The 24,493-nt window shown below is 36.7% G+C and overlaps 1 protein-coding gene across 3 annotated transcripts; it reads left to right on the top strand.

Moving 5' to 3' along the window:
* Positions 1-655: 655 nt before the first annotated feature.
* Positions 656-23,678, top strand: PNPLA4 (patatin like domain 4, phospholipase and triacylglycerol lipase). 3 transcript variants are annotated; one of them, XM_014260262.2, is made up of 9 exons: positions 656-842; positions 1,738-2,046; positions 2,750-2,876; positions 8,270-8,454; positions 12,305-12,399; positions 12,568-12,703; positions 15,939-16,004; positions 20,844-20,996; positions 22,818-23,678. In XM_014260262.2, exons 2-9 carry the CDS (start codon positions 1,888-1,890, stop codon positions 22,965-22,967), a joined length of 1,071 nt encoding a protein of 356 aa, XP_014115737.1. In that variant the 5' UTR covers positions 656-842; positions 1,738-1,887; the 3' UTR covers positions 22,968-23,678. The 3 variants fall into 3 exon arrangements, with proteins under 3 accessions (XP_014115737.1, XP_087907626.1, XP_005516671.1); XM_088051500.1 differs by having other exon boundaries at positions 22,885-23,678; XM_005516614.3 differs by lacking the exon at positions 656-842 and having other exon boundaries at positions 1,744-2,046; positions 22,836-23,678.
* The last annotated feature ends 815 nt before the right edge of the window (positions 23,679-24,493 follow it).

The raw sequence follows: 24,493 nt of genomic DNA on the forward strand, positions 1-24,493 counted from the left end.
ACTGTGAAAAAAATCACAGATAATGGATGCCGCAGGTGAAGGAGACAAATCTGTGTGAAATCTAACATAGTGTTTTTTCACAAGTTTGGTTTTAACCCCAATCAGTCAGACTCCAGGGAGAGTTCACACATCTGTTCCACAGGCATCTTTGTGTCCCCACAGCATGTCTTCTTCCCCCGCTGCTGGCTGCAGAATCCATATGCACCTTGAATCTGGGTGCTGTGTTTGCTCTGGCTCAGGCCTGACAGAAGGGTGAGTGGACTCACCTTCGTAAAACGGAAACACTGACCAAAAAAAAAAAAAAAAAGGAGGTGGGGGCGGGAAATGTAATCTTTATAATCTTTATTGCCCTGAGGTCACCTTAACAGCAACAAAACAATACTACACCGGGCGGTGCTGAGGGTGCGGACACCCGCCCACACGACAGCAGCGACAACCCCCGGAGGGGCCGGGCGGGCCGAGCCGAGCCGGGCCCGCCCGCACACCCAGCGCCGCCGGTCGGGTGGCGGGGGCGGGGCCATGCCGCCTCACCGGCCGCGTCCCCGCCGCTCCTCCCAGCGCTGCCGGCCCGAGCCGCGCAGGCGCGCGGGGGGGCCGGGCTGGACCCGCCGTCACCTCCCGGTCCCGGCCGCGGTCCGGCGCTGCGGGCACTGCCGCGGGGGCTGCTGCGGGGGCAGCTGCGGGGGCAGCTGCGGCCGAGGCGGGCACAGTGCCGCCGCTGCCTCGCGGAGGCCGCGTTAGCCCCCGCGGGAGGCCTGCGGGGAGGCGGCGGGCGATCGGGACGGGGTTGAGGTGGCTGACCTCTGCAGGACCGTGTCCCGCCTAGGAATCGCCCGCTCGCTGTAAGTGTCTAAGGTTATAAGGCCCAGTGGCTGCACTTTGGCGTTGCGCGCCCCGTGGTTGTCACTTCACGTTCTGTGTTTGCTAGCTTTAAAAAACTTGTCTCGCCGTTTCGGCTGTTTTGCTCGTTTGTTTTGGTTGTTTGCTGAACAAAAGTGGAGGTAGGAAAAATCCAGTTGCACCATAGGCCTGATCTCATGGCGCACGAGATGAAACGGAGCACCTTTCACTCACTCACTTGGTTGGGATTAAGTTGGAAGTTGGCGGTGTTCGCTGAGACCTCGCCGCCACAGGGTCACGGTGGGGTTGTTTGCAGTGGTGCTCAGGCAGGAACCTGCTTTTCGCCTGAACGAGCGCAATTCCATACATTCTTCTGAATGGTCATGGTGTAAACTAGGCTTCCACTGTGTGTGTGAGTAACCCCTGTGCTATCTTAGAGAAGATGACGAGGCTTGCCTTGTACCAGCCAGCATGCTGGAGTGTCTTACTGGGATTTTAACATCGGCACTTGGTTTAAGTGAGCAAGTTGTTTGAAGTTGCTGGATCACTGCATCCACAATTTTCAGCTGAGGTAAAAGGAGCAGTGTATTCACGTTGTTAAGGCGAAGTTTGTTCGTTTGGGCTTCTCTGATATTAACAATTTTATTTCTTTCTGTTTGTGAGATGAACAATTTACTTTATAGGCAGTGGTGAGCAACACGGTACCAGATGTGGGCTGGTGAGAGGGAGAGAGAGAGGAGTTACTGAACAAAAGTGTTTAATTGTCAAGTGAATCAGTTGTTAATGCCTCTCTATTTTTGGGTTGGATGGGTGTGAAGAAGGCCTTGTTCCAATATCTGAGCCTTGATGTGAACCCTTTAACTACATTTTCTTTTTTTCATAATGTCTTTTAAACAGGTTATGCTTAAAAGAAAGTTACTGCCGTATGCTTTTATGGTGTCCAAGCTCACCTGTTGATGCTTCCTTTGTAACTTCATGGTAAAACAGCTTCTGCAAGTATCAATTTGATTACCAGATCATCTGGATCCAGAGATCACTTTTACTAAAATGTGGACTGCCAAAAAGCTTTTTAGTGCTCAAATACTGTTGCTCCAGGTGAAAGAAGGCCAATTGTGTAGTTGCATGTTTCCCAAAACTCAACAGTTCTGGATTGGAATTCCAAGCTATTGTGCTATAAGAGTGCCACATAACAGAGTTAAATTCCAAGTAAGTATTTTTATGTTTCTCTAAAGATATAAGTAATTTTCATAAATACAGTGATAAAATAATTTATTTTAGACTCTACAGGGCTAAACTTTTGATTTTGCAGCATTAGTCATGAATTGAAGATGCCTTTGGTTTATCAAGGTAAAGGGGCAGGCAGCAATAAGTGCTGGAGTACTGGTGTTTCAGAGTGAATTTTTGAGTCTGATAGTTCTAAGTTGGGGAGAAACGTTAATTTTTTTCAAACTATTCTTCAGACAGTAGTACAGGATAACTGACAGGCTGATAAGTTAGAGTGACAATCATTAAGTGAAGAATAGGACCAGAATTCTATGAAAAATGACTTACAGATGCAGTGTTGCACATTACAGGGTAGGGGGGAAATGGATTGGTAAGGGAGGATAAAAACAGAAGAGTTTGATTATAAAAAAATCTGTAGATATAAATAAAAGTAGTGGTAAATGACACAAAATAAAGCTCGTTTTGGACACTGGCATATCCAAATGGCAGTGTTTTTCAATAGGTAGTTAAATTCTTTAAACTGTAGATTGCTGTGGCATAAGCTGTGGAACACTGAGGTTTGAACTTGTTTTGTGGCAGCTAAGCAATTGTGAAATTCATCTAGATGACTTAACCGTTATTGTCAAATGTCATATTGCTGTTGTTTTTCTTTTTAATAGTAATATGTCTGACTCTCTGATTGTAGGTTTCCAAACTAAATGATAAACAATCAGTAGTTGATAGAAGAATGGCTACTAGTGCAGAAGGAACCAAAATAGCTGTTGGAAAAAGTCCCAGTGGAGTATGTGATGGAAGACAACATACATTAGAAGGTATTGAACCTTTTGCCACCCTCTCCTGGAGAAGTCAGACTTCCCTGACCTCTGTTGACATCTTAAGGATCAAGGTCTAGAATCTTAATTTGAAAGTTTTGTATCTTGTGATGCGTTTCTTTTTTTTTTAGGCTGTGAATTGTTATGCTAGTGCACTGTTTTCCCCATCAGGAATGTGGAAAAACAAACATTTCTGTGTCAGTGGTGATTTTTGATTCGGTAGTAGTTTATTAGTAGTTACCTTTAGTAGTTACCTTTATGACCTTTGTTTTAGCAGTGCTGCCGAGCTAAACAGTTTTTTCTGTGACTTTGCTTGTTTTGTCACTCTTTGCTAATAACTTATACTCAGTTGTGCTGTTATGCATCATACATTTTAGCTCCTGTGCCTCAGGGTGCTTGGTCATTTGCATTCTATGTATATTTAGATTTTGTTTGTATAGGTGTTGGTACTCAGTTGCTTTGGGCATTTTCAGCTTTTGTTTACAAGTGGAATGACAGGGAAGTAGTTATGACAGGTTAAGACCTTGGACGGTACAATGTTTATGTAATTACATTGCTCAGGAAACAGTCCTATGAGAAACTGTTGTGCTATTTCATATGCATGACAATCAGGAAGACAGTACCTGTCCTCAGAAAGCTGTATAGTACTATATTATAATTTTTCTGTGCAGCCTTATTCCCTTACATACATTCTCTTGAAGGTTTGCATTACAAAATGGATGAGATACTGCTGAGTAAACAGAAATGTCCTCAACCCCCAGAAGATTTTTAATTGCCATTATTTTTTTTATTTTTTTTTCCTGCAGATGTGATAATCTTTTAAAACTGTTAGGTCTGTGTTTATTCCTGAATGCTCCTGCATTATCTGCAAAATAATGAAACTGAACAGCCCCAGTGGTCCTCTTGTACGTATCTTTTCTTATGCTTCTGTTTTTTCTCATGTGGACAACAGAAGCATTTCTGTCTCTTTGGCCAGTTGAAATCTTTATATTTTGAATTTTGCCAATCATGTAAGATAACAAAATATTTTCAAAAGCAGGGTCAGAAATGTTTGTTCTGTCTTGTTTATATCACATATCTACTTTTGTACACTGTCCAGCTGAAATGTACTTGTGCACCTTCACAGTATTTTGAAGCATTTTTTTAAGACATGCCATTTTGACAGCTTTGTGTTTTTAGGTGTTAATACCCTTAATAGTCACAACTTACGTTAAACTCTTTATTTGTTTTGATGTCTCGTGTAACAGGTGTTTCATATTGTTTCTAAGATAGCAAGATTTCTGCTCTCTCCTCTGGCAGCTGAAGGAAGTGGTTTTTGTCCACATATGACTATGCCCTATTTCTGTTATTCTGTAAGAAATTGTCAGGGAATAGTCATAATGTATACTTAATTAAATTCCTCTCTAATTTTTCTTTGGAGTTTTTATAATCATACTGTACTTTCTTGATCAAAAAGGCAGCGATCTACAGATCATCAAAGTAAAAGACATTTTTGAACCATACTTTGTCTGAAATACACGATTGTAAAATCGATTGATGCCGTGATATTTGCAAGAATTCTTTTAAAAGTGTCCTTTTTCCTATTACTTGCCTTCCTGATTTTCCAAGACATTCATCTAACAAATGCTTTTGTATCTTTTATTCTTATTTGGAGATTTTTTTTTTGCAAGGTGAAACAACATTGCTTAACTGTATCTGTGAAACAGTAGTTCCTTATAGAACCACGATTCTTGTCTGTTTCATCTTTGTCATCTGCATCCTTAGTAAGTTGTACTTTTTTACAGATTTGTTGAAGAGGTCTCAGTTCCATCCACTTTCCTGCAGGTGGATGCATAGTACTGATTGAAGATATTAATGTTCTGTTTCTCCTCTGTGATGCTGAGTATTTGCAATACTCTACTGATTTTAATATTCTGAACAAATGAAAGAAGATCTGATTGTTTCACCTAGCAACAGACAAATGCTAGGTATCACTTAGGAGCTAAACATTACAAGATTTTCAAGTTAACAACTGGGTAAAACCCTGAATGACCAAGTTTGATCTGATAGCTGACCCTGTTTTAAGCATAAGAAGGTTGGGCAAGAAGTCACTTGAATGATTCTATGATTCAGTGATTTTTCCTTCTCATTATTTACCCACTTAGAGGGTTGATAGATGTATGTGCATACCCCATTTCTGTCATGCAGCTGAATGTAACCAGTGGATCTGTCATTTGAGCATGAATGTCATCTGCTAATTAAAATTTGAGGAATTTTAAATTTTTTTTGTGTATATGACAAATACTTAATGTATACCTGGGAATTGATCCTAATTAATAGAAATACAGTGTCTGGGTAACACAGCTATGCTATTGCTACCCTTAATTTGAGGTTCTCTTGGGAAATCTGTAAAACAGTGTTGTATTGCATGCCATACAAATCCAGTTGGTCAAGTACTTCTGTTCACTAAAAGTAAAAAGTTACTTTAGTTTTACATTGTGTTAATTTAATCTTTTAGGATTTGAAATTAGTCTACTCTTCACAGAGTGTGAGACTAGCACCATTCTTGAACAGTATTCCTTTACCTGAAATCTTAGCACTTTTTTTTCTTCCTGTGTGTTCTTCTGTCACTGAATTCTTTTGTCAGTCAAGTAACTGATGTAAATACTCATTCAATAATCTCTCTTTCTGTCTTTTGGGTAGGAAAATTAAGGAGGCAGAAAAGTGTGGCATCTAAGCGTTAACAAATTATCTCATGTGAAAGAGTGAATTCTACTTATCCAGACACTCTGAAGAGAATAGTGGTTACTCCCAGTAGCTGATAATTAGATAGGACTAAAGTTTGTCTAAGAAACTACAATTTCCTTATGAATGTGTGTAAGAGGAGGTATGGATATCTGACTTTAGTCAGATATGTTCAGTAATTTTTGCTCTGAGATTCAAGTAGTTTCCTCAGTTCACATAGCCTCCTTTTCTGTTCTTGCTTTAGAGAAGATGTACCAGCCACTTCTTTATATAATGAAGTGTGATTTTTCTTCCACATTTGTAGGGAATTTTTCTTTTTAAAAAAAACCTTTTAATCTAAAGTTTTTTTACTGTAGCTTTAGACACTCTTTGTGGTTCTCATATTTTTTTTTATTTGTGAACATTTAATTATTTTCCATCAGAGAGAGATACTTTTTGGAGTATGAGCCTTGTAGAGGGTTTAAATGTGTGTATACATGTACATAAGCTTCCATATACTTACTTTGGTTTACATAACCTTATTAGAGTTGCGTTTCTTAGTTACATTTCACAGATCACTTAGATGTAATTGTTTGGATTTTTGAACATGCACTTTGTACACTTTTTGACCAATCAGCTATGTAAAAATAATTTTTATTTTATATAGTGCTTATATTAGTAGTGTCTTGATCTCGAGATCTGTTTTGCACAGAAATGGGAGCTGATTCTTCCATTCCTATGTAAGAATGCAGTTGCTTTGTCCAGCTTGACCTTTTTGTCAAAGTGGCCTGTGATGCAAATGCATCTTTGCTCCTAATTTGTAGAAGGTATGGAGACAGCTGCAGCAGCTGGTTAAACTCCCAAGAGTTTAACTATCCTGAAAGGAAGCGCATTGTGACATTATGCTTCAAAGACTGTTGATTTTTTTTTAATAGAGTGGAAGAAAACTAAAACAAAGTAGTTGTATTTGTTGTTTACCAGTAACATCTTGAATAAAGTTTTTTTTACTTTTTATTCAGTACATTGACTTTTCTTTAAATTAAAAGATCCTTTTTTTCAAAAGTAGTAAATCGATTTATCACTTGCTTCATTCTAGAGAAAGTTGCCTTTCTCTCGTATTGTCACAGCAAGAGCCAACCTCTAGTACTTTCTGTGAGTACAAATGTGTTAGATTCATTACAGGTATTTTTACTTACAAGTGGATATGGAAGCCTTTCCAGCAGAATTGATAAACTATGTGTTTTAGCAGACTGACTTATGTTCCCTGGCACTATGAGATGCTCTCTCTGAGTAAAATAGCAAATCTGGTCAGATTATTAGGTCTGATTTTAATCATGCTGTGGGTAAAGCAGTTGGGTTTAGCATGTCTTATCTAATGGTTTTGAAACTTTTTTCTTGTCCTCCTCTTTCCTGCCCTTTCCATATCAGAGATGAAGAGGTACCTTTAACAAAAATGTGGTGCTGTATATGTTTGCCTCAGTCAGGACTGATAGAATAGTTTCTGTCTTTTGTTCCCGTTCATATTGAGATCTACCCAAGTACAGTAGGAGGTTATTTTTAATTCAATAATAAGATAATGTGTACAATATCTCTTATATCTGTAAAATACAACCTGCAGAATACTTTGCTTTTATGATGTAGTTACTTACAGAAAAAGAAGAGCTAATAAATTCTACAGCATTCTATTTTGTTTATTTAATTAACTATCCGTAATAATCTGAACTTGTGCTTCCCATTTGTTGGGGTTTTTTTGTTAATTTTAAATTTCTACCCTAGTCACCTTTGGAGTATATGTGTGTTTTCCTACATTTAGTGCTTTGTATTTTACTTTGGGATTTTTTTATTCCTTTTTATTTTAATAGTAGCAATAATAGGTTTTGTGTTTATCCTTTTTAAACAAGTAATTACTTAAAAAATTTGTCTATTAATAATACTAATAAGGAAATGAGTTTCAAAGACGACAGAAAAAAATCCCTCTCTTAGAGAATTATAATGGATTCAAGGCTCTGCTTGTGTAAGGAGGAGTGTGATCATAGAGTCACAGAGTGCCCTGGGCTGTGAGGCACCTTAAAGATCATCTCTTTCCAACTCCCCTGCAGTGGGCAGGGACACCTTCCACTAGGCCAGGTTGCTCAGAGCTCCATGCAGCCTGGCCATGAACACTGACAGAGATGGGGTATCCACAGCATCTCTGGGCAACCTGTTCCAGTGCCTCACCACCCTCACAGTAAAGAATTTTTTCCTAATATCCAATCTTAACTTTCTCTCAGTTTGAATCCCTTTTCCCAGTCCTGTCACCACATGATGAGACAGTAATCAGCAGTTTTTTAATTAATTTGATTTTTTGATAAAGATGTTAAACAAGGTTTGTTCTTGAAAGGTATTCTTTAATCACTTTTCTGTAGATACTCTTCGACAAATCAGATGGAAATATGTAGTCACGTTGTATATAAAGGCATATATTTTAGATTTATTTAAAAAGGGATTTGTACCAAGGATTATTTTAGAGTTGCTTTCAGTTTTGGAGGTAGTAAACTAACTGTGAATTGTGTGATGTATTTGGTAATCAAAAGCTTTTACTGTTCTCAACTATCTTGCAGATTTTGTGTAGTTAGAGTATGTTATGCAAAAAAAAATAAAGGTATATTGCAAGACAAATTTTTTCTCACTGTGACATGCTATTTCCACAGCCCAAATGAAACACATCAACCTGTCCTTTGCAGCTTGTGGCTTTCTGGGCATTTACCACTTGGGGGCAGCAGCTGCTTTTCACAGGCATGGTAAGAAGTTACTGAGAGATGTGAAAGCTTTTGCGGGAGCTTCTGCGGGATCTCTGGCTGCCGCTGTCTTGTTAGCAGTGCCAGAAAATATAGAGGTAAATTAATAAACTCGTAGGTATAGGCCATGATAATTTTCAAAGGACTTTTTTTAATATAATCATCTTCCATTGAGTTTATTAAAATGTTTTGTGCCTTGTTTTTTTTCTTCTTGTTACTTGCTAGGAACAGGACTCTTGTATCATGTTTTTGTTAACCACACCTGTGACTCATGAGAAAAAATGTTAATAATAAAAATATTTCATATGAACCTTATGTTTTAAGCTGTATATACAAATACAAATCTCATTTGTGTGAATCTTGATTTGTAGGCAACAGGTATACTTTAATATACCAAAATGTATATTTACTTAATGATGGTACATTACAAAGTGAATCATTGTTCTGTTGGCTAGAGATAATCTTAGCATAGCACCACCCGTTTAACCTTTTCTGAAAGGAGATGGAAATGGTAGATGGAGTGTGTCTTCATAAACAGCTCCCAGCTGCTCAGATCTTTTTCTTGCTGCCTGTGCTCCATTGCACAGCATTAAAGGCTTTTGCATCTCCTTTAGTCTCAGTGTAGCCCATGCCTTAAGAGCACCCAGTAGGATTAACCCTCACAGAACAGAACCCTCTGTTCTGACATGTGTCTAGGTGGTTTCATCTCCAGAGATGCCACTCCTTTCTCACCCTGGATGTGGTGTAATGCAGAGACATCAGGTTATATTCAGTGATTACAATGTTACAGATTCTGTGGAGAGCATTAGGAGTTTTTTTTTAGTGTCTGTTTCCTTGGTTTTCTCCAGGTTAAGGCTGCTTTGCTCTCCTGAACTGTCTGTAGTGAATTCGCCTTAATAAATGTAGTGGACCAGGCATTGCCAAATGTTAGTATTTCTTGAATATTTTTAATTATTGTGGGGAAAACAGACTGTTAGATTTTTGGTCTAAATTACACTTATGTTTCATTCCAAGTGAGCATTTGATAACTTTCTTTAGACCTCACTTATTTCACTTCATTTGATTCAAATAATAGTCCCAGCCAAACCCCACTTTGCCACTGATCTTTCTGTTTGTTTGTTGGTTGTTTCTGCTGGGATATGAACTCACCTTGCAGCATTAACTATATTTCTGTTGCTTTCAGCAGTAGGTTTTTCCTTGGCTTCTTTCCCCCACCCCACTCCCCTGAAAGCATTCTTTATATTACTTGGTATTAGGCAAGTGCCACTCTGTTGCGCAGAGAACCTCATTGTATTTTGTACGGGCATTACCCCCCTTTTGTCACCTCTGACTGGTAGTTCAGTTTCAAGTTTGCCTGGTATAATATGTACCTCTGACTTTAATTTCCTCTGTGGTGAGCATGGCAGCCCTTTGTTAGCCTAAGGAAATTTTTCTGCTTATTGCAGACCCTGGGTATGAGCCCTTGTTCTCAGCCTGGTCCAACTTACAAAGATCTTTCTAAGTAAAAATATTAGAACAGTTTTTATTTTTTGTTTGTGGAAACTAAGTTTATATAACATTGAGTCTGTTGTATTTTTCCTTAAAAATTTGTCATAATATTGCAGAATAAAGAAAGATTCATGAACTTTCTAGTCCTTTCATTTTTAGTGTACTTTTTAGTTATTCTGTTATATTGTTTAAGTGGAAAATTGAGCGTTCTTTTGTCAGTGGGAATAATTCTAATTCTCATAAAATTTAAGTAAAGGCAGTGTTCTGTACTGAATAGAATTAACTTTTCATATCAGGATAATAATACTATTATCTTTACTACGTTTCTAGCTTGAAACTTTATAATCTGAAATGTAGCTCCTAATCAGTTAATTATTTTTTTCTTCCCCCTCCCTCTGGCAGTCTCTGCCTCCAGAGATGGCAATGTTGGATAAGCCATAATTAGGACTTCCTGCATCTCCTAGTCTCCAAGCTGTAATGCAAGCTTTCCTTATCTTGGAGAGAATGTAACATTGAAGATTTATTGTTTTGACTGTTGCTGTTCTAAGATAGTTTCCAAATGTTTTCATGTCATATATTGGATTTTTGTCACTGTTTGTAAAGGTGTGGGACTTGAGAATTCTAAGTAGGCTTATATAGTTATGGATAAATACCTATTTATTTTAAAATAACCTTCGTCATGTTTGATAGAAAGTCTGCTTAACTCAATACAAGCAGTTACAATTTCTAAACATGGCCTCCATCATTATTTAAAAGGTAGATGTATTGTTTAAAGCTTCTATCACTCAGATTCTAACACAATTCATAGCTGCAAGAAGTTGTCCCTTTTGAGAGCAGAAGCTGAGAGTCTAGATCCAGTCCATTCTTATCACCTGTAACATGGAAAGTAGTTTTCTATAATTTCCCTAGTTTGGTACTCTTAGCTCCCCATTACCTCAAGCATCTTACGTATATATTTTATATATATATTATACAGAGGTGGTAGTTCTGAGGTGCTTCTGTGTAGCGTTTTGTTGATTTCTTCTGCATTTATAGAGAGAAGCGTCTGGATGTGCCTTATATATTTTAATTGGCTTCCAGCTGGCAATGGCAAGTATCTCGTGGGGTAAAGGTGCCAATCTAACCAAAGTGAGGCTAAGTAGCACAAATAATTGTTTCTTTAAGAAGTATGAACCTCTCAGTGAACTTTCTGATACATTTATTCAAAGGCCATATAAAGAAAGTGGATGCAAGAACTACATTTCTATCTTTTGCTTAGATGAGAGTTTTGTCATACAAGTGATGTGAGGAAGTTTAATTCCTTCAGTTAGCTGGCTCTCATCTCATGTTAATCCTCAGCCCACCTCCTTCCTTGTTTTCCATTCAATAGATTCGGTATCCTCCTCCTCAGTGGGATACATTCATGTCTGTTTTTTTCCTTCCCCTATACTTTCCTTAGTCACTCTACCATTTATTTTGTTACTAGCAATATGCTTCTTCTTTATGCACAGACCTAACAATCCAGGAAACCCAAACTATCTTTTATTCATGTGGTTATATAGGTGAATGTGAGTGAATTTATAAAGTACCAATTTCAGAAGGTTGCATAAGATTGAATTTAGTTTTTTTACAAAGTCCCTAAAATCGTTAGAAAAGCCTGCATGAAAGGATAAAAAAAGGATTACAAATATTGAATAGTGAGTCTTAAGCACTCAGGATCATAATTCATTGTTTCAGCATCTTATGGGTGAAAAATAAATTATACCAATTTCTTTACTGTCCTGTTGGAGTTCTTATGACTCACACTTCAAGCTATTTTTCTGCAGTCATTAATGCTAGACATTTCAGCTGGTGTAAAAGGTTCTCTGTGCAGGAATCTGTTGCCTGGTTTTCTGCAGTGTATTTTCTTTTTGTGTCATCCATCATAGTTTTTCCTTTATTAAATACTTCCATAATACTTTATTAATTAAATGTGTGTATTTGCTAGTAGCTTGTTTTTTGCATTAGTGAGAAGAAATTGTTGCAATTTTATATTTTTGTTATTGCTTATAAGCATCTTAAGATACTTGTGTCTGGTTTAAGTTCTAAAGTAAACCTTAAAATAAAAGGTGGCTTTAGAATTTAAATTATTGTTATTGTAATGGCATGATCTAGGAAACTGATTGCTTAACAGTGGTAGTATATAGAAAAATAGCCTTTAACTTTCCTTGGTTGTTGAAGTGGCAGCCTCAGGGTTTATATTTATTTATTTTTTTAAAAATTAGGGATTTTTTGTTTTTTCTTACAAATTAATCCTTAGAAAAGGATCAACATTTTGTTATGCATGTCTTGTTACAAACCAAGCACATACAGGAAAATCCTTCAGTTTGACCTATTAACTCTTTTATTAAAACTTTAACCTCTAGTGTATTTTAGGTACTGCAGTTAAACATGCTTCCCATCACTTAAACATCCTTAATGGTTAATGCTTTTCATTTCCAGAAATGTAAGCACTTTGCCTATGGATTTGCAGAGGAAGTCAGAAGACTGAACTTTGGTGCTGTAACACCAGGTTATGACTTTATGAAAACACTTAGGTACCTATCTTCATGCTTCTGTAAGATCATTTTTGTGTTAAAGAACTCTCCAAATGCAAATGGAGAGGGTGCATATTTCTTCTGTGCTGTGGGGTGCTCACCCTGAATGCATTTGCAAGGTTTTGAAATAATAGTGGTGAGTAATGCTGAGCATTTTCTTTCCTCTAGGGAGGGCATAGAGTCTATTCTTCCTTCTGATGTTCATGAGATAGCTGAGAACCGGCTCTATGTGTCAGTCACTAACTCAAAGAGTGGGGAAAATCACTTGGTTTCAAATTTTGCCTCCAGGGAGGATCTCATTAAGGTAATCATGTTGAACATGACAGGAGTTTCTTCAAGGCTTGAGAGTGTATTATTAATTGTGCAGTAAAATCACCAGTTTATTCAGTAACCACTTCTAGTGGTGCTACAACCATAATATAAACAATGTTTAAAGCAGAATTTGATCCTATAGCTTCACAAATTTTACTGAAATTTATTTGGTGTTTGTGTGTGTTTCCTTCATTGGTTATTCAAGTTCTACCTTGTTGGCAAAGTGTTTCTAAAAGTAACAGCTAAATAATTGCAGTTGCAGTATATGAGAACAGTAGAGAATGTCAAAATGTTGTAAAAATGTTTGCATCTCTTACTTCCTTGATATCATTATGTTTCATCACAAAAGAAAGTAAAGGAAGTTTTAAAAAATCGGAACAATTCCTATAGGTGCTTGTGGTTAATAGTTACAATGTAATGCTAAGTACTGTATATAAGCTGCATTTTAACTGTAGCTGGAAAGTATATCTTTCACTGCCCTTCATCTGAATGCCATGTTTTAAATTTGGATCAGAATTGTGTGCATAAGATATGAGATGGTAGAAGCAATTCAGATGCATGTGAAGCAGATGTTCTTTCTAGTAATTGATTGTATCTTAGTGGAAGACATAATAAGCTATAGCAGAATAAAGGAGGAAATAGAATAAGAAGGAATTCTTTCTTTCTCTATCCTTGTGGATTGTTTTGAGAAAATAAGAGATTCTTTATAGTTATCACTTGAAAAGAATTGACACTTGTTAACAAAACCACAAAGTGTGCATTGGGAATTTGCCTTTAAAGTATATTATTAAAAATTTTGACCTTATTGTATTCTACATGGACAAAATTTACAGGACTTAGTCATGCAAATAAAATGATATGAAAAGTTTATCTCAAGTTATGCACTGTTATTTCTAGCTATAGTATGCAATGGTAGCAAGAATGGAGATTTTTATTCTTTATGTGCTTTTGCAGTGAAATCGTCTAACCTGGGGACAATTAGAAGTCTCAGGATGACCTTGGAAATATGTACATTTTTCTAGTATTTCAACAGTTTTTTCATTGATTTGGCCATTTCTGTTCTGTTCTTTTGTTATCTATGGTAGCAGTAGGGTGGGTTGGAATAATAGTATTAAAATTACACATAACTGCTCATTGGAATGCATTTATATTGTCTGATCTTTCAGTCCAACTCCTAATACCTGTTTTTGTGCATATGCCTGCAGCTGTGCCTCTGTCTGAATGCTGGTGGCTGCCACAGGAGCAGGGAGGGTAGAGCTTGTTAGGTTATTTTATTGCATCATGCCTAGGCATGACCTACATCCAAGGCATGGACAGTAGTACTGCTGGGCAGATTGTTTTATAAACAGCAAAACGGCTGTCCCCCTTGCTAGAAATCTTTCAACTTCGTGTAGATTTGGTTTCAATGCTTAACAAACAAGCCTTATGGTTCCAAAGTTTTTCATGATGGCTAAACTGAATGTGTGTTGCTACAATGTTAAACTTTTATCTTATTCCTGGTGGACTTGGAAAGGCAGGTGATAATTTCCCACTTTTGAAATAGTCTTCCCTTATGTGAAGACAATCATTTTTGTATCAGCATTCCTAGACTTGCAGTTCTTAAACTGGAGGTGAGAGGGAAGAGAGGCACGATTTCTGTGTGAGGGAGCAAGAACACTGGTATATTTAGTTTGGGAAAGTAAGGCAGTGCCTAGAAGTCTACAGTGGTCTGTTAGTGGTAGGAAATACTGAGAGTGTTTGTTCTTCAAACTTGTCCTGCCTCTCCTTACTCAGGAGATCTAAGTGACTTTGTAAGAAGAACAACTGCTTTCTTCAGTCCTCTTGAAAAGAACCCAAACTTTGAAGGAGTCACCTGGTTTTGACTCCATTCACTAAACCTTCTTTCTGCATTTCTCTTAGTTTAGAAGGGCCAAAGTCAGTGAGATGGAGTTGAGAGGAGAAAAGGTGCTGGGCTGGGGAAGAAGCTGATGTTGAGAACTTGGGAATTTTGTCTTAGGCTTTTGTGAGCGAAAGACCTGTTTGGTAGAGAAATAGCTTCAGTTTCACGTTAGAAAACCGAGAGCCTTTTTATTTGAGCTCAGACAAAGCTCTACGTTACTAGGAAGAGAAATAGGTAGGAAAACAGTTCTCAAAGTGGAAGTTGAAGACTTCATATACATATACAGTCTTAAAACTTGTTAGGGGAGCAGATGGGCTTCATACTGAAATGGCTTAAATTTTGTAAAAGTAAATGTAATTCCAGCCAAGAAAGCTCAGGAATTTTCTTTCCTAATCTCTGTGGATTGTGAGTTTTTTCTGCACCTGTTTATGGTGTATGCACCAGTTTGTGACCTGCTTCTGTTCCCCAGATTGGTCATCCATGCCACCACACAAGCATGTGCATATTCCCCCTATTTAGCTGTATGAAAAATTCTGACATACTGCTCCTTGTCCATGCATTTACCTCTTCTCCTGGAAATGCTGTATACTGATTGATTATATATATACATCCATTTGCTTATATATATACATCCATATATATGTGGATGGATTCACAGGTACAGAGAGACCCACAGTCTCACAGGTATTGCTATGAACGGATAGAAAGGTATATGTGTGTGCAAACCTGTACATGATAGAAGAAATGTCCTAGCCTAAAAAAAATAAAAATCAAGAACAGTTGTAGTCAGCAATGAAGCTTTACAATAGGAGAAATAGTTTTGTTCATACTTTAATGTATTAAATACAAACATTGGTAAAGGTATATATATATATATATATGTGAATTTCCAGGTTGTTCACGGTAATTTTAAAACTTTGAAAATCTGATTTATTAGAAAAGTGAACACAATATTAATATGCTAACAGAATGACTTGGTCAGCTTCTTCTTCGATGATATACTGCTTTTTTTCATCATAGGCATATTTCATTTCTTGAAAACCATAGATTAGCTTCACATTGTGCAAAACTAAGTTCATACTCTTGAATCACATTAATCATTGAGTTAATTTTTGATATTTTGTTTTGAGAGTTGTGACTGTCAAGTCATAAAAAAACAAACCCTGTTGAATAATGTTAATCACATTTTGACATACCACAAGAAGAAGACATTTTGAGATGATGCTGGGTTTATGTACAACTAATACATCGACTGGTAAATACTTACGAAAATATGTATTGGTTCTAAATTACATTGTTGACATTTTTGATTTTTTTTCCTCTATTCTTTCTGCTTTCTTCTCTCTAGGTTCTGCTAGCAAGTAGTTTTATACCAGTGTATGCAGGAATTAAGCCAGTGGAATTTAAAGGACAGGTAATTTTTTATTACCTATGAACATCCTTTTTATATATTCTTCATTTATGGTGTAACTATTTCATCCTAAGGGAAAGCAACTTCAATATATATTTTGTATTTCTTAAAAGAAAACCTTATTGCAGTTGTCTTTACTCATCTAGCTCCTACAACTTTTTTGTCTTTCTTTCATAAATATATTAACACATTAAGAATAATTTTAAGGCATGAAAATGGCTATTTCTTCCTTATGAGAAATACATGATGCTTCAGTTCCCCATTCATACAAATTATGCCTCTAGAATCCTGATAACCCTCACAGCCCCCCCTGCCAAAAAGCCCCGCAAAACCATATGTATTTGCTTCTAGGTAGTCATTATATCAGAAAGCTTGTCTGATTTAGAATTGTAGATACAGCAATACATATCAGCTGAAATTTTGGAAGGGTTTAAATCAGTATTGTTTGACTGCTTGAGTTAAATGGAGAGTGCTTGCAGCTTCCCAGTGTCTGGAATTTTGTTGATTGAGTCTATATATTGCTTGTGCAATTTCAGAGGGAATATATGGCTGGTTTAGGTTCATTCTGCCATTAGTTAAAGGGAAGAAAATGTCATTATTAAATTTCTTGTGGTATCCTTTCAATTAAGAAATTGAAAAGTTGACTCAGAGCTTTGTCCAAAAGTTACTTAAAAACTATTTTACTGGATGAACAGTTCTATTATAATTTGAATATGTATTGTAGTATTTAAATAAGCCTTTTTAGATTTTTTTTTTAGCCTTGTAGTATTTTACTGCAGCCTTTTTTCTAGGGGACAGTTTTCATTGCTGAGTATTTTTGCATTCAGAACTTGAATCAATGAAAGTTTCATGGCAACTGGTTCTTCTCTTACTTGAAAGCTTCTTGTCATTCCCAAAGCTTCTTGCTGCTCTCCTCTAGTGAGAAAAGCAGTTTCTGGGATGAGGTTGCTTTCATTTATTTTTATTTGTTGGAATAATTAGTTCTGCATGTCTGCCGTGACTTTTCTCAGACTCCATAAAGCAGTGCATTTGTGGATTGGGGAGGTTTTTTGGGGGTGTTTGTTAAGAAAACTGTTGCCTGTTCATGCTTCTGACTTGCGTTCTTTAGTCCCAATGTTTAGAGCTGGGTGAGAGCTCTCACAAAGCATTTCTTTGGTTTGGAATAGTGAGCAATAAGGATGTGTGGGTGTGTAGCAGGGCCCCCAAGCATGCACTGTAGAGCCGGACGTGGCATGTACTGTCATGGCCCAGACATGTAAGCAGCAACCCAGTAAGGTGGATTGGATATGGATTTGGCTCTGCAAGGTCACCTGTCATACAGCATCATATTCCAAGTTTCCTGAAAGCTTCATGTAACAGACCAGGTTCTGTCTGTCTGCATTTAGCCTAGTTTAAGGAGGTAAATTCCTTAGGCCATGGGTCCATGGCAGTGTGGAATAAAGATTACTTCCTCCTAACTGTTTGAGACTACTGGCCTTATCTGTACTTTAGAATAGTTGATCTGGATTTTCTCTGGGCTACGTGTGTCACCTGCACACATCACCAGGTCTTGGAGGACTGTTTCTAAAGTGTATTTCACTGTGTTACTTGTGCTGTGTTACCAGCTACCATTTTGCATGGTAAGTAAGGGAGTATGGTGCACTTTCGATGAATTAGTCAAACATGTTGCTAGCCTGCCCATATGCCTACAGAGACTGAACCCTGGGGTAAACATTGCACTTTAGTTTTATTTTTAGGAAGAGTATTTTTTGGGAAACACTTGGCTTCACAGGGGATTAGCTAGTTTACCTGTAAATACCTGCAGGCTAGACTCTTGGGATGAATAAGCTAAATTTCATGTTAGTATGGACAGAACATTAGTCTGCTCATAGTATGTGTTCTGGTTAATGAACTGGAAAATACAATGACTTAAGAGGAAGTCTAAGATGATGTATGAGAATTTATAGTCTGTTAATGGCCTTAACCTGACTGGACTGGTTTGTTGTCAGGGTTGGGGATTTCAAGTATCCTGGAACTAAGCTTCCAGTAACACTAATGCAAACTTGCTCCATGTGAAATTATCTTTCTCTGACTTGGCTTGATGTCCTTTGAGTCTCTGACAAGGTTAATTTTCAAGACAGGTAAAGATCCGCAGATGATGGAGTTGCCTGTGTCTGCTGATGCATCTGTAGTTGGTGGAATTGTAGTTGTCATGGAATAGCTTTGTGAAAACCATCTGCTGATAAATGGGAAGGTTCTGTTAGGTGAAGCCTTAATGTCGTTTTCTGGTTTGGTTTTCATTGCAAGTCATTTCAAAACTTCCTCTGTTTTTGTGTTGTACTAAAGCATTAGTGAAATTCAGAAGCTACCAGGAATTTGTCTCATCAGCAAAGAAGCATTATTGCAGAATTGATTGGTGAGATTAGAAGAAACTGGTGCTTCACTGGTCTTTTTGCAGCAAATAAGTGTTTTTATATGTTTTACAACTAGGAAATATGAGGGACTATAGAGCTAAAATATTTTTGAGTGAAAAGTGTTTCTCTCAAATGCTCAAAAGAAAAGAATCTACAGAATCTACAGAAAATAGTACTAAATTAGCAGCATTGTCCATGCCTTAGTAAATGTTTCAATTTTCAGGTAAGTATTGAAGTTACATAGGGGGGAAAGGGTAAAAAACAAATTATTGTAATTTTAAAAAATCAGACAACTTTTAAGTTTTAAAAGTATAAAGTTATATTTGTGAAAAACATCAGTAATATCATTTGTTATGGTGTCTTTGACATGGCTTACACAGGGATTCCACCATACTTTTCACTGTAGGAAATGCAACAAAAAGACACTTAGTACTCCAAGAAACATTGCACATAAATCAATAATAAATTGCTATTTATGACAGACCTATATAGACAGACATAAAATTTATAGACAGACACAAAAAAGCCTTGGTGCTAGAAATGTTCTGGTGTGTTGCAGCTTTACTCACAGAAAAGCTGTAATGGGAACTTGAGAAATCTGAAATATAGCTGTAAATTATTCCAGAATTTTATTCTTCTTTTGCCTCTTTTTCTAAGGTGAGCTGATCTCATTCCTCATTGAGAAATTCAATGTTTCTGCAGAGTGAAGGAATTCAGAGGTATATTGTGGGTACTGGCATCAGCTAATGTGAAGGGTCAGGTGCTATAGCACAAAACGGAATAACAGGATGAAAAGGGCCATAGAAGCTACTATATGTTAGTATTTGTAGCTTATATTTTGAGATCAGGAGCATAAAACTGATCTGAGAGTGAACAAAAGAGTGGGGTGAGGGGACTGTAGGCAAACAAATACATGGATGGATGGATGGATGGATACCACCACTACCTCCTTGCTATGTATCCATGTATTAAAGAGTAACTCGGCGTACCACCAGGTACAGGAGTTAACAGGCGGAGTCAAATGTGGCACTGGGAGAAATCTGTATAAAATTAAAATGAGATTTACTTTAAGTGAGAGTAAAGAACACAGCTGAGAGAGATCTATATAAGTGATGGACCTCTGAGAATCTCAGGAGCTTCTGAAGAACAAACACTGTAACTAGAGTTAATGCTTTCTGTATAGCAGTACTTACACTGAGACCTAGTTAGTGTCTTGTCAACAGCATAATTTACTTTTTGTGAGAGGGCTTTTTTTTCTTTTGGGATTTTTTTGGTTTCGTTGTTGTTGATGTTTGTTTTTTAAACTTTTGTGACTAAGTTCCTGTGGTGTTTTCAGGAATTGTGATGCAAAACATTATTTTGCTATTTGTGATGGTCACATAGAGCATCACATCAGGAAAGCAGTCTTGCTTGATTGATGCTGAAGAGTACTAGTACAATTTGCCATTTCTTTCTAGTGGTTTTTGTTAATGTAACTTGAGGAGGATATCCTGGACGTGAATCTTACTTTTCTTACAGCATTTCAGTTTGCCTGGCTTTGCGAGTCTGCAGTAGTCTACATTTTACATAGTTAATGTTTGTTTCCTTTATTATTAGTGAAGAAAAAAGCACTTTTTCAGCACAATTAAAATGAGATATAAACACCTACTTTAGGATAAAGTGAATCGTGCTAGCAGAGTTTTCTCTCTCTTGATGATAAAGGAAGTGTAGAATAACTAATTGACTTTAGATGTGTAAAGTTCAGTGAGATGCATCTGGTCAACAGACCTCATACATGATATCAGTGAATCCATCTAGCCAGCAGACTAGTGTTGAATTTTGGGCTATACCTGTAAGCACAGAAAGAAATAGGAAGGTATAAATACATTAACAAGGGATGTCACAGCTGTCCTGTTTATATTGGAATGGAGTTTGGACCCTAGATCTCATTCTTCACTTTCAACTCCTGCAGCAGACCGAGGTCTGCTCCCTCTTACGTCATAGTTGTTCATCTGCTTCCCAGCTTTACCTTCCACTTTCCTGCCACTGCTGCTTGTGTAGTGTATGTAAGAAGAAATGAGGCTCTGGAAGAAAAATAACAGAAGAGGAGAGGAGTCATGTATGGTTTAGCATCTGCAGTCAGAGTACCTGCACATAACTTGAGAAAAGTTCCATATGGGGCATTTTATTTTTTAATTAACTGAAAACTCTTATAAGTAGTTTGATAAATACCTTACAGCCAAATTTGCACATTATGTCAAATGCTCTTTGATTCAAATTTCTGTGTGCACATTTTCAGTTCTTTGATATTTGAAACATACTGAAGCTTATTTGTTGTATTCTTAGCGGGAAACTTGTAAGTTTTCTTGAGAGTGGAGGAGGCAGGCTCAGCAAGGGTAAAGTACTGCATTTTGTATATTGTACAGTAATCATACTGTGTTATTTTGAAAATATTTCTGTTTTCCCATAGAAATGGGTTGATGGTGGCCTTACCAATGGCCTTCCTATCTTGCCTTTTGGAAGAACTGTGACAATTTCCCCTTTCAGTGGTCGATTAGATATCTGTCCACAAGATAAAGGGCGTGTGGACCTGTATGTTAAATTAGCAAAACAAGATATGATGGTAAGTTGCTTGTTTATTAACTTAAAAACACTAAAAAGTACTTTTGCAGTTGCGTTCATATTTGTCTCTTTTGTGCTTATATGTCAGCTTACATAAAATTTTGTCATTTTCTGTTTTGCAAATGCAGTTTAAACCTTTTCTTAAACACAAGGAAAACAGAATAATAAAGAAGAAAGTTTGAAAAGCATTGATCTAGTACAAAACAGACCAAATTATAACAGGGTGTTCAGTGTAAATAATACTAGGTTTGCTTTACGTATCTGTTATCTTTGACTAGGCAAGATGTATATAGAAAAAAAAAAATGGAATGCCTCAGGAGAGGACAGCTGCAGAACATTTCTTCATGCTGACTGAAATCAATTGCTCTAACTGAATTTAAAATACAACTTTAAGTTGTACATTTAAAGTGGTATATACAGTGACTTGTAACTGCATTGCATGAGAGAGCTTTTGAACATTTTTGACTACAATGCATTTCCAGAAGTTTCGTTAGAATTTGCAGAAACATTTCTGTATGTTGAAATATGAGACTGATTTTTATTGCCTACTTTTCATCGTTGACATCTGTCTTCGCAACCTTTGTCTCACAAACACAGGTTTGCTTTCTTCAACATGCTGAAAGAAAATACTGAATAGTGAAAGACCTATTGGTCAACAATATCCCATTAGAAAGAAAGATTAACAGTAATAAGTACTTTATAAAGCTTCTTTTCTAGGCAGTTTTTAATGTTTTCTTAATTTCGCTAAAATTAGTGTTATGTAATACCTTTCTCAATTGGACCAGTTTTTCAATCTTTATCATTTTTCACAAAGAGATATTAAGCATGATAGTGCTTGCTGAAGATCATAAAGTACAAGATTATTGATTTAATATATCTTGAAAACTTATGCAATAATTTTATATTTCTTGATTGTACTTTGTATCTGGAGGATGAAAAATGACCTGGTGATTTGTTTAGTTAAGAGATAGACACTAAATTGCACAGTCACATTGTTTCTGGGGTCACATGCAGACTTCTGCAGAATCCCGGGCAACATTTTAAATTATTTGAATTGAAGCACCTCTGTTTTTAGAACTGTAAAAATTATTACTAAGAATAATTTAATTTCAGCAATATTGTAATCTGATATATTGAGGAGTTGTACATCTTCATTTATCTATATTGGAGTGTTAATAGTTTTCTGTCTCTCCATCTCTTAATGTCAGAATTTGTATAATTGCTTGCTTACTTCAACTAATGAAGATGATTTTGATACTGTTTTTCAAAATCCTTTATAATAATGTGGTTAAATATTAATTATATAAAGAAATTGTTCCAAACATTATTAAATATAATTATATTTTTAATCTGTTGTCTTTAAGAAAAACGCTCCAAAATCTTTTTACATGATCAGAATGACCACTTAAGATGCTGAGTAGTTCTTAATTTGTTGGTAGTACAAGCTACATTTATACTCATACCTGAAACGTTGCCTGGGAGTGGAGGTTGTTTGCACTACTAAGTTGTCAAAATATTTCCTTGCACAAATTTAACTCGTGCCAGCTAACTCTGCAAGACAGTTTTGGGAGTGTTTCCAAAGCTAAAGCGTTTCAGAAACTTTGGACTGTTTTGCAGGCAGACAGTCTGTCTTGGATGCTGTGAGTTTAACTCTGTTTGTGCCAGTTTGTCCTGGTGCTCAGCAGTGACCCTGGACGTGGTTAATTCTGGTTTAGACACAGCCATACTGAACTTTTCATTTTACATATGCTTCATGAAACAGATGACAGAACACAGATGACAGTCACATCTAGATAAGTTGCATTAATAAACTAATTTACAGCTTCTTGCTCTGTTGCAGCTGTCTCTGGCCAACCTAGTAAGACTTAATCAAGCTTTGTTCCCACCAGACCAGGAGAAAATGGAATCGTTGTACCAAAATGGTTTTGACGATGCTGTACGCTTTTTATTGAAAGAAAACTGGTTTGAGTAGACGGCTCGTAGAAAATTAGCAAAACATGATGCCTGTCAAAACACTACAGGCATCCTAGAGAATCTCAGGGATTGCTGCCCCAGTTCCCGTTCATGAAAATAAGAATCCCAATGGACTCGCATCTGCTTCTGCTGCGAAAGTATCAGTTGCACTCCACGGAGCTGTATAAACATGTCAGAATGGGAGCTGGACGTGCCTGGTGGATGTCTTGTTCTGAGGGGGTTCCACTTAGATTCATTTTGCTTCAGCTGGGGATTTGAGTGTGGGATTTGTAAAAAGCTTGTGTTGTTATAATTACAGAAATTTGGAAAAGTCTTTTTCAGTGTTATTTCAGAGAAGAATTGATGTTACATCATGAAAAATTACAGTCTGTATTATAAACTTAACAGAATTCTGCGTATTAGTTCTGCATATTAATTGGATGCTCACAGTGTTACTGATCTAAACTATAACTTGCACTGTTCTAAAGAACTTGAAAATTAAGTATTAGCCACAAGAAAATAAAACATTTGCACTCTTATGTATTTTTTCATATTAAAAGTTCTTTTAATGTGAAAATGAAATGTTTTCTTTTAAAATTTTAAATACTACTGAAGTTTTTAGCAGAAATGTGATATAAAAATAACTTGTAAAGAATGGTGTAAAAATTGTTATATTTATTGTGTTTCCTTCCTCTTCCAGAATTGAATAAATATATTTTCTTGAAACTTTTGTCAAGAGTTTATTTAAAAGTGTCTTGGAATGCTGTAATGATCTGATTATCTACTATCAGTCTATTGGAGAGGAGTTGATGGGAGGCAGTGGGTAATGAACTCAGATTCACATATGTTGTTATTTTAGCATTCACATTACATTGGCTACCTTAAGTTCAGGATTTCCAGTCTCAATGCCCAAGTGCTAAAATCTGCAACTGTTTATGTAAAAGCAGAGTGTTTGGTTTTTAAGTGTAGGGCTTAAGTTGATTTACTGGTAAGTAAAAAAAAAAGTCAAAATTGGAAGTTGAATCAAGAATGTATGGAATTTTAGAATCCTAAAAACAAATGAAAAACCTGAGGCAATGAAAACTAAATCTTTTTTAGCTGTTTGAAAGCCTCTTCAGCAATTAACCACCAGATTTATATTAATATGTAGATTGCATCACATTAGGAATCATGTGCAGGGATTGAATTATTTTATTACTGTTTTTGATAATGAAAGAAAAAATACTGATGTGAAGCAACTTACTTTTGTTTTAGAACAGCATTTGTTTCTAAATGCATGAGGTTCTGCATACTGTGATAGTAATATACAGGATAGCTTGCGTGACTTCCAGATCTTAGGACAGCATTTTTGCATGTAAAACTGAAAGAAGTTACCTTTGTAACCTGTGCCTCACCCACTTGCATTCTCAGTTGTACAGAGTATAACTTCCAGCGTGAATTGCAGTAGTGGATAATGCTATTAAAAAAATTCTCTTCCTTCGTGCTGATCTGCTGCAGTGAAAGTCTCTGATTCAGTGGTAATAACCGTCCTGGAATTCTGGTGAA

Source organism: Pseudopodoces humilis, chromosome 2 (assembly GCF_049639895.1).
Source record: "Pseudopodoces humilis isolate 2021_Gansu_Grassland_sample_001 chromosome 2, ASM4963989v1, whole genome shotgun sequence".
NCBI classification, from domain to species: Eukaryota; Metazoa; Chordata; class Aves; order Passeriformes; family Paridae; genus Pseudopodoces; species Pseudopodoces humilis.

Coding starts and splice junctions, on each gene's coding strand:
- PNPLA4 (XM_014260262.2), top strand. CDS start 1,888: ATGTGGACTGCCAAAAAGCTTTTTAGTGCTCAAATACTGTTGCTCCAG. Junction 2,047..2,749: donor ATAACAGAGTTAAATTCCAA/GTAAGTATTTTT, acceptor CTCTGATTGTAG/GTTTCCAAACTAAATGATAA. Junction 20,997..22,817: donor TAGCAAAACAAGATATGATG/GTAAGTTGCTTG, acceptor ACTAATTTACAG/CTTCTTGCTCTGTTGCAGCT.